General features: G+C 48.2%; 1 protein-coding gene across 1 annotated transcript in view; it reads right to left on the reverse strand.

The window, feature by feature from the left end:
• Window positions 1-14980, reverse strand: part of RASA3 (RAS p21 protein activator 3) — a 109782-nt gene that overhangs the window by 45282 nt on the left and 49520 nt on the right. Inside the window, exon 3 of the mRNA XM_046028302.1 lies at window positions 11680-11783. Within this exon, the coding sequence (XP_045884258.1) occupies window positions 11680-11783 (104 nt within the window). The remainder of the gene's footprint in view (window positions 1-11679; window positions 11784-14980) is intronic.

The raw sequence follows: 14980 nt of genomic DNA on the forward strand, positions 1-14980 counted from the left end.
TCTGGTGTGCTAACTTAAGAACCCTTCATCCGCCCCATTGAAAACATAACATACGTAGGAAATGTAAATTACATATGCCAGATGCGTGTGCTGGAAACATCACAAACACTGACGAGAGAGATTTAGGAAGACCAATCACGTGCCCCATCGGAGGGTCTGAAGACTCCATTTTGTTAAGATGTTATTTCTCCCCCGAATTAATCTGTGTAATCTCAGTGGTTTTGGAAATTGAGAAATTGATTTAAAAATATAAATAAAAACTGAAAGGACCTAGAATAGCAAAACAAGCTTGAAAAAGAACAGAGTTGGCTCACACCACTGACTTGAGCCTGGCAAAGGCCACAGGGCTGAGGCCATGGGTATCCGAGCAAGGAAAGGGGTACAGGCGGGTGCGACAGGCTAGGGAAGCCAGAGAGGGCCCAGACGCAGAAAGGTGGGTGATTTTCAAGAAGGCACCAAGGAGATTCAATGGAGAAAGGATAATTTTGCATAAACAACGCTGATACAACTAGCATTTTTAAGGAGAAAAATGAACTCTGTGTCAGATGTACAATTCACCTGACAGAGATCTAAATGTAGGAGACAAAACCATAAGCTTTCCTAAAAAAAGAGAGAGACAGAAGAAGATAGAAGAAAACTCCATAACGCTGGAGCAGGCCAAGATTTCTTAGCTATGCCACCAAAAATACAAGCTAGAAAAGAATTCGGACAAGCTTATATCATCAAAATTGAAGACTTCCGGGATCTGAGAAACACGGGTAAGAAAATGAAAATAACAAAGCGGAAGAACATATTTGTAAAACAAGCATCTCATGGAGCACTTGTATCCAGAAAACACAAAAAACTTTTAAAACTCCATAATAAAACAATTAAAAGGGCAAAAGATTTGGACAATTAAGCAAAGAACAGGTACAGACAATTAACAGATGAAAACATGCCCAACCTCATGCCTCACCAGAAAATGCAATAAAAGAGGCAAGATGGCGGAGGGGTAGGAGACCGCGATGGCATCAGCTCGCAGGCGACCAGCCAGACAGTCGTCAGACCATTCCAAACACCGACACACCCAACAGGAGATCGAAGAGGAGAAGAGCAGCGATTCTAGGGTCAGAAAATTGACCCTACCTTCCTGGAAGGTAGGACATGCGAAGTGACTCCAAAGTGATGGGAAGATAGACCGTGGGAGGGGCAGCTCCTGGCAAGCGGCGGAGCACAAAATCCAAACTTTCAGAAGTCGGCTCCACGGAGGGACGTTGCTCCAGAGGCAACGTTGGGGGTGGAGCCGTCGCGGGGACAGTGTGGTCTCAGGTCCCGCAGGGTCACACAAATACCCGGGGTGGCTGAGTTTGGCAGACCTTGCAGGTGTCAGAGCAGGGAACCGAGCTGCAGAGACGGAGCCAAGGAGTGAGCTCTCAGCTCGGGGTCACCTTAAACTGTGATCCGTGGCACAGTCAGGTCACTGCTTTTTGAGCAGGGACCCCATAAGTGGCAGATCTGGGGAGACGCCCTTGGAAGAGCGCAGGGATCTGCTGGGCTTGGAGACTCCAACCGGGCTGAGTGCCAGAGACAGAGACGCTTGGTCACAGGCTGGATGAGCTCCGAGCACAGCCAGAGACCAGGGAGATGGGAGGGACTGACTGCTTCTCTCTGAGGGTGCACTGAGGGAAGGGGGCCCGAGCTCTTGGCTCCTCTTGCCAGAGAGTGGGAGGCCACCATCTTCATTCCCGTCCTCCAAAGTGGAAGGGAAAGCATTCAGGGAGCAAAAGCTCCGAGAGTGAACCCAAGCAGATGACTTAGCCCGGCCCCTGGCAAGGGCAGTGCTGTTCCGCCTCGGGCAAAGACACTTGAGAATCACAGCAACAGGCCGCTCCCAGCCAAGACCAAGCTCCCCATCAAGAACAGCGGAATTCCAGAGGAGGGGAAAGCAACACATAGAATTCATGGATTTCTCCCCAGGATTCCTTAGTATTGCAAAGAGAATTAAATTTTTTTCATTTTATTTTTTCTTATTTAATTTTTTTAACTTTTCCTCTTTCCTGTTTTAACGTTTTTTTAACTAGTTTATCTTAACAATACCTTTCTAAAAATTTTTTTTTAAACCTTCATTATTGTGGTCATATTTTTTTTTTAAAGATTTTATTTATTTGACAGACAGAGATCACAAGTAGGGAGAGAGGCAGGCAGAGAGAGAGAGGAGGAGCAGGCTCCCTGCCAAGCAGGGATCCCGATGTGGCTCGATCCCAGGACCCTGAGATCATGACCTGAGCCGAAGGCAGAGGCTTTAACCCACTGAGCCACCCAGGCGCCCCTTGTGGTCATATTTTATCCTTCATTTTAACTAGCTTTATTTTTTGTATACATATAGGGTTTTTTCTTCTAAGAAATTTTGGGATACAACATCTTCTAATAGATCAAAATATACCCTAATCTAGTACACGGCTTTTGTTCTGGTCTCCAGCCTGAGCAAATTCTCTCCACTTTCTTTTTCTTTCTTTTTCCAACCAACTTATCTTATCAATTCCTTTTTTAGAATTTTTAAAAAATTTTCACCTTTATAGTCATATTCTATCCCTTCGTGTTTACCCATATATATATATATATATTTTTTTTTTTCTTTCTTTAACCTTTTGGGAGGTAGTTTCTTCTAAGAGACCAAAATATACCCAAAATCAAGTGGGTGGCTCTGTTCTATTCACCAGTCTGATATATATATATATATATATTTCTTAATTTTTAATTTTTTAATTTTTATTTCCTTTTTTCTCCCTTTCTTCTCCCCCTGATTTGCTGTCTCCTCTGATTTGGTTAGTGTACATTTTTCTGGGATCTTTGCCACCCTTTAAGTATTTTATTCTCTCGTTCATATATTCTTATCTGGATAAAATGACAAGGCAGACAAACTCACCACCAAAAAAAAAAAAAAAGAACAAGATGGCTAGGCACCTAATCAATATGGACATTAGTGATATCTCAGGCCTAGAGTTCAGAATGACAATTCTCAAGATGCTAGCTGGGCACAAAAAAGGCATGGAAGATATTAGAGAAACTCTGTCTGGAGAAATAAAAGCCCTTTCTGGAGAAATAAAAGAACCAAAATCTAAAGAAGCTGAAAACAAAAAAGCTATTAATGAGATGTAATCAAGAATGGAGGCTCCTACTGCTAGGATGAATGAGGCAGAAGAGAGAATGGGTGATACAGAAGACCAAATGACAGAGAATAAAGAAACTGAGCAAAAGACAGACAAACAACTAGTGTACCACAAGGGGAGAATTCAAGAGATAAGTGATAGCATAAGATGAAACAACATTAGAATAATTGGGATTCCAGAAGAAGAAGTAAGAGAGACGGGGGCAAGACTGGTGTGAATTACAGTACAGAATTTCCCTAATATGGCAAAGGGAACAAGCATCAAAATCCAGGAGGCACAGACAACCCCCCTCAAAATCAATAAACATAGGTCCACATCTTGTCATCTAATAGTAAAACTTACAAGTCTTAGTGACAAAGAGAAAATCCTGAAAGTAGGTCAGAACAAGAAGTCTGTAACATATAATGGTAGAAATATTAGATTGGTAGCAGACTTATCCACAGGGACCTGGGAGGCCAGAAAGAACTGGCAAGATATATTCAGAGCATTAAACAAGAAAAACATGCAGCCAAGAATACTATATCCAGCTAGGCTATTGTTGAAAATAGAAGGAGAGATAAAAAGCTTCCAGGACAAACAAAAACTAAAAGAATTTGTAAACACCAAACCAGCCCTACAGGAAATACTGAAAGGGTCTTCTAAGCAAAGAGAGAGCCTAAAACTAGTAGATGAGAAAGGAATAGAGACAATATACAGTAACAGTCACCTTAAAGGCAACACAATGGCCCTAAATTCATATCTCTCAACAGTTACCCTGAATGTAAATGGGTTAAATGTCTCAATCAAAAGACACAGTGTATCAGAATGGATAAAAAACAAACCCAAACCCATCAATATGCTGTCTGCAAGAAACTCATTTTAGACCCAAAGACACCTCCAGATTTAAAGTGAGGGGGTGGAAAACAATTTACCATGTTAACGGACATGAAAAGAAAGTTAGGGTGGCAATCCTTATATCAGATAAATTAGATTTTAAGCAAAAGACTAGAATAAGAGATGAGGAAGGACACTGTATCATACTTAAAGGATCTGTCCAACAAGAAGATCTAACAATTTTAAATATCTATGCCCCTTACATGGGAACAGCCAATTATATAAACCAATTAATAACAAAATCAAAGAAATACATCAACAGTAATACAGTAATAGTAGGGGACTTTAACACCACCCTCACTGAAATGGACAGATCATTCAAGCAAAAGATCAACAGGGAAATAAAGGCCTTAAATGACACACTGGACCAGATGGACATCACAGATATATTCAGAACATTCCATCCCAAAGCAACAGAATACACATTCTTCTCTAGTGTACATGGAACATTCTCCAGAATAGATCATATCCTAGGTCACAAATCAGATCTCAACCAGTACCAAAAGATTGGGATCATTCCCTGCATATTTTCAGACCACAATGCTCTGAAGCTAGAACTCAATTTCTTTCTTTAGAGGAAATTTTAAAGGAAAGGAACTTTAGAGGAAAGTTGGAAAGAACCCAACTACATGGAGACTAAACAGCATCCTACTAAAGAATGAATGGGTCAACAAGGAAATTAAAGAATTATTTTAAAAATTCATGGAAACAAATGATAATGAAAGCACAACTGTCCAAATCTGTGGGACACAGCAAAGGCAGTCCTGAGAGGAAAGTATATAGCGATACAAGCCTTTTTCAACAAACAATAAAGGTCTCAAGTACACAACCTAACCCTACACCTAAAGGAGCTGGAGAAAGAACAGCAAGAAAGCCTAAACCCAGCAAGAGAAGAGAAATAATAAAGATCAGAGCAGAAATCAATGAAATAGAAACCAAACCAAACAAAACAAAACAGTAGAACAAATCAATGAAACAAGGAGCTGGTTCTTTGAAAGAATTAATAATATTGATAAATCCCTGGCCAGACTTATCAAAATGAAAGGAGAAAGGACCCAAATAAATAAAATCATGAATGAAAGAGGAGAGATCACAACCAACACCAAAGAAATAAAAATAATTATAAGAACATATTTTAAACTATACACCAGCAAATTTGACAATCTGGTCAATATGCACACCTAGAGATGTATAAACTACCAAAACTGTACCAGGAAGAAAGAGAAAATCTGAACAGACCCATAACCAGTAAGGAGATTGAAGCAGTCATCAAAAACCTCCTAACAGAATAGAGCCCAGGGTCAGATGGCTTCCCAGAGGAATTCTACCAAACATTTAAAGAAGAATTAACAACTATTCTCCTGAAACTGTTCCAAAAAATGGAAATGGAAGGAAAACTTCCAAACTCATTTGATGAGGCCAGCATTACCTTGATCCCAAAATCAGACAAAGACCCCATCAAAAAGGAGAATTACAGACCAATATCCCTGATGAACACAGATGCAAAAATTCTCACCAAAATACTAGCCAATAGGACGCAACAGTACATTAAAAGGATTATTCACCACGACGAAGTGGGATTTATTTCAGGGCTTCAAGGTTGGTTCAATAACCACAAATCAATCACTGTGATACAATACATTAATAAAAGAAAGAACAAGAACCACATGACACTCAATAGATGCTGAAAAAGCATTACACAAAGTACAGCATTCTTTCCTGATCAAAACTCTTCAAAGTGTAGGGATAGAAGACACATACCTCAATATCATCAAAACCATCTATGAAAAACCCACAGTGAATATCATTCTCAATGGGGAAAAACCGAGAGCTTTTCTACTAACGTCAGGAACATGGCAGGGATGTCCATTATCACCACTGCTATTCAACATAGTACTAGAAGTCCTAGAATCAGCAATCAGACAACAGAAAGAAATAAAAGGCATCCAAATCAGCAAAGAAGTAGTCAAACTCTCCCTCTTTGCAGATGATATGATACTTTATATGGAAAACCCAAAAGACTCCACTCCAAATCTGCTAGAACTTGTACAGGAATCCAGTAAAGTGTCAGGATATAAAACCCATGCACAGAAATCAGTTGTATTTCTATACACCAACAACAAGACAGAAGAAAGGGAAACTAAGGATACCATAAGATACCTAGGAATAAACCTAACCAAAAAGGCAAAGAATCTGTACTCAGAAAACTACGACGTACTCATGAAAGAAATAGGGGAAGACACAAAGAAATGGAAAAACGTTCCATGCTCATGAATTGGAAGAACAAATATTGTTCTATGTCTGTTCTATGTCTAATATTGTTCTATGTCTATGTCTGTCTATGCAACCTAAAGCAATCTATACACTTCAAACAATCCTAACCAAAATCCCATCCATTTTTTTCAAAGAAATGGAATAAATAATCCTAAAATTTATATGGAACCAAAAAAGATCTCGAATAGCCAGAGGAATGTTGAAAAAGAAAGCCAAAGTTGGTGGCATCACAATTCCAGACTTCAAGCTCTATTACAAAGCTGTCATCATAAAGACAGCATGGTACTGGCACAAAAACAGACACACAGATCAATGGAACAGAACAGAGAGCCCAGAAATGGACCCTCAACTCTATGGTCAACTAATCTTCAACAAAGCAGGAAAGAATGTCCAGTGGAAAAAAGACAGTCTCTTCAATAAATGGTGTTGGGAAAATTGGACAGCCACGTGCAGAAGAATGAAACTGGACCATTTCCTTACACCACACACAAAAATAGACTCAAAATGGATGAAGGACATCAACCTGAGACAGGAATCCATCCAAATGCTTGAGGAGAAACCAGTCAGCAACTTCTTCAACCTCAGCCGCAGCAACATCTTCCTAGAAACATCGCCAAAGGCAAGGAAAGCAAGGGCAAAAATGAACTATTGGGACTTCATCAAGATCAAAAGCTTCTGCACAGCAAAGGAAATAGTTAACAAAACCAAAAGACAACTGACAGAATGGGAGAAGATATTCACAAATAACACATCAGATAAAGGGCTAGTATCCAAAATAGTTATCAAACTCAACACCGAAAAAACAAATAATCCAATCAAGAAGTGGGCAGAGGACATGAACAGACATTTCTGCAAAGAAGACATCCAGATGGGGGGCACCTGGGTGGCTCAGTGGGTTAAGCCGCTGCCTTCGGCTCAGGTCATGATCTCAGGGTCCTGGGATTGAGCCCCGCATCGGGCTGTCTGCTCGGCGGCGAGCCTGCTTCCCTCTCTCTCTCTCTGCCTGTCTCTCTGTCTACTTGTGATCTCTCTCTCTGCCAAATAAACAAAAAAAAAAAAAAAAAAAAGAAGACATCCAGATGGTCAACAGACACATGAAAAAATGCTCCACGTCACTCGGCATCAGGGAAATACAAATCTAAACCACAGTAAGATCCCACCACACACCAGTCAGAATGGCCAAAATTAACAAGTCAGGAAACGACAGATGCTGGCGAGGATGCGGAGAAAGGGGAATCCTCCTACACTGTTGGTGGGAATGCAAGCTGTTGCAACCACTCTGGAAAACAGCATAGAGGTTCCTCAAAAAGTTGAAAATAGAGCTACCCTACAACATGCAATCACACTACTGGGTATTTACCCCAAAGATACAAACGTAGTGATCCAAAGGGGCACATGCACCCAAATGTTCATAGCAGCAATGTCCACAATAGCCAAACTATGGAAAGAACCTAGATGTCCATCAACAGATGAATGGATAAAGAAGATGTGGTATATAAACACAATGGAATACTATGCAGCCATCAAAAGAAATGAAATCTTGCCATTTGCGACAATGTGGATGGAACTAGAGAGTATTATGCTGAGCGAAATAAGTCAATCAGAGAAAGACAATTATCATATGATCTCCCTGATATGAGGAAGTTGAGAGTCAATGTTTGGAGTTTGGGTGGTAGGGAAGGAAAAAATGAAACAAGATGATGTGGGGCTTGATCCCAGGACTCTGAGATCATGACCTGAGCTGAAGGCAGAGGCTTAACCCACCGAGCCACCCAGGTGCCCCAAAAAATCAAGTCTAAAGAAAATCTGGAGTACAGTTCTGTATGGTACTGATAATTTTGGTATTAAGCTTCTGATGCTTCTGGGGTTGGGAGGGAGACAAACCATAAGAGACTCTTAATTTCACAAAACAAATGGAGGGTTGCCTGTGGGTGGGGGTGGGGAGAGGGTGGTGGGTGATGGACACTGGGGACACTGGGGAGGACGTGTGCTACGGTTAGTGCTGTGAAGTGTGTAAGCCTGATGGTTCACAGACCTGTACCCTGGGGCTAATAATACATTATATGTTAATTTTAAAAAAAGGATCACAGTACTCCAACCCAGTACATACAGAAGCCTGGGTCACTATAATTAGCTCGCAAGTGGAAGAAGAGAAAAAGCAGCAACTTCTGGAACCAAGCTGAGTATTTAGGCTCCATACACAGCACGGAGCCGAATGCAGGGCTTGAACTCATGACCCTGGGATCAAGACCTGAGCTGAGATCAAGAATCTGATGCTTGACCAACTAAGCCACCGAGGCACCCCTAGAAAGAGTATTTTATACAGCATCAGAAGCTTAATACCAAAATTATCAGTACCATACAGAACTGTACTCCAGATTTTCTTTAGACTTGATTTTTTGGGGCACCTGGGTGGCTCGGTGGGTTAAGCCTCTGCCTTCAGCTCAGGTCATGATCTCAGAGTCCTGGGATCAAGCCCCACATCAGGCTCTCTGCTCAGTGGGGAGCAAGATTCTCTCTTGCCCTCTCCCTCTGCCCCTCCCCACCCCATCTGAAATAAATAAATTTTTAAAAAATCAAATCTTTTTTTTAAAGATTTTATTTATTTATTTCACAGAGAGAGAGATCACAAGTAGGCACAGAGGCAGGCAGGGAGAGAGGGGAAAGCAGGCTCCCCACTGAGCAGAGAGCCTGAAGTGGGGCTTGATCCCAGGATCCTGAGGTCACAACCGGAACTGAAATCAAGAGTCAGACATTTAACTAAGCTTTAGGCACCCCTTAAGATTTTATTTTTAAGTAATCTCTACACCCAACTTGGGGCTCAAACCTAGGACCCAGAGATCATGCTTGCCTGAGCCAGCCAGTCACCCCTGTAGTCCAAACTGAAGGATGTTTCCTATTTTGCCAAACAACCAACTAAATAGATTGGACAAGATAGATAACTTTTACTGTGATTTCAAATTTCACTGGAGGTGCGGTTGCTGATACTGTGAAGCTGGGAGGCTTGTATAAAAAAAATTACGTAGTTCAACTTGGGAGGAAGTATTTTTCGAGGTACGACGAGAGCTATCAGCAGCAGCAGACGCCCCTGTTCTGCCGACTGGCTGTGCTGTTTGATGGTCTAGGACTACGGAAGCGAGGGAACGCAGGAGTGATTGTTGAGTTTTGTAGGGCTGAAGCAGTATAGTGGGATAATTCTTCTAGGATGTTTGTTAGATTACACAGGGTAGTTTCATGATAAGCAAATTCATCCCAGAGGGCCAACATGCCTATGGCCAATTCTAGCAGTTATCATACCTAAAGCCCTTTTGGTTCTATGAGGCACTGTGGGGTGTGTGGGCAATAAGAGAGATAGGTGGGTTTTTACGCATCCTAGCACGCACTGTCGAGTGACCCAGGCATTGTTAATGCATTTGAAGGGTAAGGTCTGGCTAGTTAGTTTTCCATAGGGGTTTGCCAATATGGGAAGATAATTAAGGCGGCGGCCATGGGAGCACAGCAAGCCTGACCAGCTCCTGCTTACTCGTCCAGAGCGGTGCTACTGATGACTGGGAAGAAGAACTGGCACGGAAGGAAGATAGGGGTCCTGCAATGTGAGGTTTATCGAGGTCATAGTAAGGCTGGAACCTAGCCCTGGTTTGATTAGGGCAGAAGCTCTTCCAAGAATTCCAGTGACAGAGCTTTTTATGAATCATTCCCCTGGAGATTTGTGAACCCAAGCATTGACAGTAAGTTCCATGGTTCGTCTTCTGCTCCGGGGTGACCTGGCAGAGGGCGGGAGCATTAGGGCAGGCGCACGAGACGCAGCTGCAGCCTGACGGACTGTAGCGAAAGGCGAGACTAACATCCGTAGGGACCACACCAGGTCCCAGGTGGGCATATCTTACACAAGAAATGAAATTACGGGCATGAAGAACATCAAAACAGGGAGACGATGTTAAAGCAAACGGGTACTTCTGGGGTGGGGAGCAACAGTGTTGGGTCAGAGGCATCGCGCGTGATCTTAGTCTGCCGGGCGACGTTCCTGCGCGGAGAGGAGTGAAGAGGGAGCATTTTGTATTTGGCTGCAGTGTGTCGTGACACACCCAGCAATTCTTAAGGGGGGCGTCCTGGGCTGTGGCTTGGGAAAGCTCAACAACAGAACTGGTGTTCCAACCAGAGGGGGTTCCCTCTTGGATGAAACATGGTCGTAGAATATTAACTGGTTTTTCATCATGAATGTGCATAGGAATCGAAAACAAAGGGTAGAGACTCGGGGAACCTGGGTGGCTCAGTCAGTGAAGTGTCTGCTTTTGGCTCAGGTCGTGATCTCCGGGTCCTGGGATCAGGCCCAGTGTCAGGCTCCCTGCTCAGCGGGACCTGCTTCTCCCTCTGCCCGCACTGTTCCCCCTGCTTGTGCTCTCCCTCTCTCTCTCTCTCTCTCTCGAGTAAAAGAAAAAGGAAAAAAGGAAATGCAGTAACCCACAATGAGATACTACACACATCAAGACAGCCAAATGGATAAAAACAAAAACTGACGATCGGAGCGCGGTGTGGCTCCCGGGACTCTCACGCGGCCGGGGAAGCTCAGGATGGCGCGTCACTCGGGGGAAGGCTTGTTGGTCTTAAACAGAAGTCAACACGCACAGCAGCAGAGGGGAAACCTTTTCCCTCCCACCTTCTAGGTTCTCTCAGACTCTGCAACAGAAGACTGACGAGAACAAGGGAAGTGTATTAACACGTCTCAAATGTACCCGGGGCCGGGGAACTCGCAGTGAGTCAGAACTTGCACTTCTGTAGCATCTTAACCTGGAACAACAAAAATTTTCAGAGACGAGACAGGCCAAGGAAAGACCGCTAGGCTTCCAGGACACAAACTGCGGGAAGGGCCGTGGTTGACAAAGTGGGTCCCGTGGAACCCTCCAATGTCACAGCCAGCTCAACAGGGCGCTCGGGTGGCCCCAAGGATTTCGAAGGGGGTATCCTCTGCATATGTGCCCTCAGAGAAGTCACCCGGGAACAGGTCTGGTGGTCACTGTAACCTCCCTTTGAAGGAGACCTCTGAAGCCTTTCTTCCACGTGCGCTCGTGGTGTGACGTTCTCTACACGTTGACCGGACTGAGGGGCACTCAGGCAGCTCATTTCCGCTGTGGGCACTCAGGAGCCCCGTCCAGGGCACGGGTCTTTCGGGAGGCCCATTCAGGGCGTGGGGGGCACCAATGCCAGGCCAGCCAGGTACCCACTGCCGCCTCCCAGAGCTGCTCAGCGCAGCCAAAAAAGCCGGGCTGAGAATGCTTTTGGGCTCAGGGCAGAGAGCTGGGAGGAGACGCCACACGCCGGACAGGACGAGGCCCCGCCCAAAAGAGGCAGAGAGAACGAAGACACGACCCATCTCGGTACCCACCTATGATGGAGTCCCTGCGGAAAACATCTCTGTCGAAGACGTAGAAGGACAGGTGCCGAAAGCTCCGAGGGATCTCGCAGTAGAAGTCTTCTCCATAGAAGGGGCTGAGAAGCAAGCAGAAGGGACTCCGTTAGATGAGCTGGCCAGCGTGGGGCCGCCCGCTGAGCACCAGCCTCGGGTGCAGAGCCACACGCAGCTGCACGCAGAATCATGCTCTCGTGTGTGTCAGCAACATGTCACGCCGTGTCTCACGTGTGTGATGTGGAACCGTGGTTTGCTTGCTGTGGTGCAAATATGGTCCCCGCTGTTGGCCCCAAGGCCCGTCACCCGGAGTGATCAGCTGCGGGCAGAGAGCTTCACGCAGGGAGCATGAGTCCGCTGTGTGTGTCCAGGCTGGACCCAACACTCCAGGACCACGAGGACACGTGGGACATGCGGGCGGGCCTCACTTCACGCACGTCCGTCAAACTCGGCTTGCCAGGGGCAGGCCCTGCTGCTCCCCTTCCCTGGAAGTGGGGCTGAAATCTGCACCTGTTACTGGAGAGAGGACCCCTGGCCGCGGGCTGACCCTCCACACAGACCCCGCACCAGCGTCCCATGCACGGAGACCCAACGTGAACCACAAACCCCAGTCAAGGTCAATAAACAGGCCCCCAGCTGCTGGGCTGGGCCAGGCTGAGTCCGCAGCTAGGTGTGCCGAGAGCAGACCTGCTGGAAAGGGCCCCCGACCGGCTGCAGCTGGGTACAGGATGGCCGCTACTCCCTGCGGCACCCACTGGCCCTACCCATTCCCCCCCACGCCACGGCCAAGGTCCGAAGTCAGGAAAGCTAACAGGGTACGCTGTGCTGGTCAGGGGAGGAAGAACGCACAGTCCTGGCCAGGCTGGGGTAACAGTGGAGAAGGGGACAGTGTGGTGCCCGGCCATGGAAGCCCCCGCAAGGGACATGGATGGCAAGGCGCTCCAGCCCGTGTCTGGTCAGTCCTGAGACGACTCTCCCCACCACACCTGAGCACCGCTGAGATGAGAGGGCACACCACGGTCGGCGTCAGAAAGCACTGTTCTCTCTCGGGGGCCCCAAGACCACGGGGCCTCTGCATCTGACCAGTGCCACGGCCCCACAGGACAGTGTTCTCGGGGCCATGACACGGGGCCACCCACGTGTCTGCCCCCCCACCTGCCCCAGCAGCAAACAGTCCGCTCTCTTCAGACACAGGCATGTGATCGGTCAAACTCACCCGCTGGTGCCGCACAGGCGTCTCGACTCTGTGCCTTGGGATCAGCTCACCAAGGCCCGGTGAGCCCAGAACCGACAGAGCACGTGGACCCCTCCCGGGCCCGAGGGAGGCACCACCCATGAGGAAAACAGACGCAGGACGCCGGCAGGCCTCTACCCACCGTCCATGGCCCGGACGGGCTGCCGGAGTCCCAGCCCGGGCTCGCGCGGCCAGGCAGGGCGAGGGAGCCGAGCGGGGGGCTGGGTGCAGCCCACACCAGGCCGTGGCTGAGGAGGGTGACGGGCCCCGGAGTACGGAAAAGGCAGAGCAGTTGGCTCCCCGTCAAGAGGCCATGCGTCCACCGTCCGTGGCCGTGCAGGCTGACCCGCGGACAGACGGGGGCGCAGAGGTGCCGGGGTCACCCTGTCTCCTCCAGCCAGTAGCCGAGGGCCAGCCTGGGGGGTGGGGACAGAGGGTGCGACCGTCACTGAGGAGACCGCCTGAGCCCACCTGTCCAGACAGCTCCCGGCACCTGCCATGTGCAGAGCGGACCTGCCGGGTGGGAGAAGAGTCGACGGTGGCCCCTGAGGGCCCGGGGCTGTTGGGGCGCCAGAGGGAATAACCCAGAAGCACATGAGGCAGGCAGGGGCCCGGGGTCCTGAAGGACCAGGCCACAGTGAGTCTGACAATAGCCAAGAAAGCAGCCGCAAAGGGGAAGGCACTTGAGCCACGACGGAGTTGCCGTGCGGCAAAGCAGGGCGTGTTGGACCCGGGACTGCGTCTGGAAACACAGGACGGCTGCGTGCGTCCTGCTCACTCACTGAGCAAGACTAGAGCCGGGGGCGGGGAGGGGGGGACCCTGCTGTCCTGAGGGTCTGAGGGTGCAGAGCGTCCACGCCACCAGGCCGTCATCACGCAGACGTCACCACTGCCCTCGCAGGCCTCACACCCCCGCACGTGTCTGTCTGTCCGGGCAGAGGCGTCCTTAGGGAAAGCCACGTGTGACTCTGTCTGAGCTCTCTCCTCTCACCTTCGGGACCCCGTCGGGGTGCGTGAGGCTCTGCTCGTCTCCTCTCCACGCGGAGCCAACCAAATCCGCTCGGGCTGCGAAGAACCGCTGGGACAGGTTTTAGAAAACACGGTCCCTGGGCCCCTCCCCAGACAACTCTCTCCGGGGTTTAATTCCTTTAATTCCGCAGCCACACGGCCCACACGAGCTGCCGGGTCATCGCAGTGTCACACACGGGCCGCACACGGATTACCGTCAGAGACACAGAACCCCAACGCACACCCTCAGACATGCCACTCAGGGCAAGGCTGCCCCCAGAGGCCACAGGACACAAAGGTGGCACCTGAGCCCAGAGGAGAGAGCCAGACCACAGGGAGTCATGTGCCATGTGAGTCGTGGCAGCAGGACGCCCAGCCTTGGTGGCAAGCACGTGCCCTGAGGGGCTGACGGAGTCCCAGACACAGCAGGGGCCTGACCTCGCAGACTGCATCCGCTCCCCACGGAGCACACTTCGTCCCTGTCCCCCTCAGCAAGGTGGCCCAGGAAGACGCTGCTTCCCTGGGTGCCCTGACTCATCATCACACTCGCAGGCATGTTCCTAGAACCTCCCTGTACTGCCTTACGCCTTCACGATCTCAACTGTGTGCTTGAAAAAAGGAATGCGCACGAATAAGAATGTTTCGTGTAACGTGTAACTAGAAATGAGGGTGACAAGTGTGAGATGTGGCGAAGTTGGAGCCTGCAGGACGCACATCGGCGCGGCCACTCGCAACAGCAGCGCTTCCCTGAAATGGCCGGAGCGGGGGGGACGCACGTCCGCACAGACGCTGCGGCCCGCGAGCTGGAGGCCGTGCTCACGGCAGCCGAGAAGCAGCAGAACCCCCGTGTCCGTCGGCAGAGCCGCGCGGATGAACAAAGTGGGGTCCGTCGACCCGGACAGCGTGGAGCTCAGACGCCTGCTGTCACGGACGAACACTGAAACCACGGTGCTCAGTGAGACAGGCCACAAAAGGCCATGCACAGTGCGACTCCACGTTCCCCCGAAAAGGCAAGTGCGTAGAGAGAAAGTGGCCGGA

This window comes from Meles meles, chromosome 14 (assembly GCF_922984935.1).
Source record: "Meles meles chromosome 14, mMelMel3.1 paternal haplotype, whole genome shotgun sequence".
Taxonomy (NCBI): Eukaryota; Metazoa; Chordata; class Mammalia; order Carnivora; family Mustelidae; genus Meles; species Meles meles.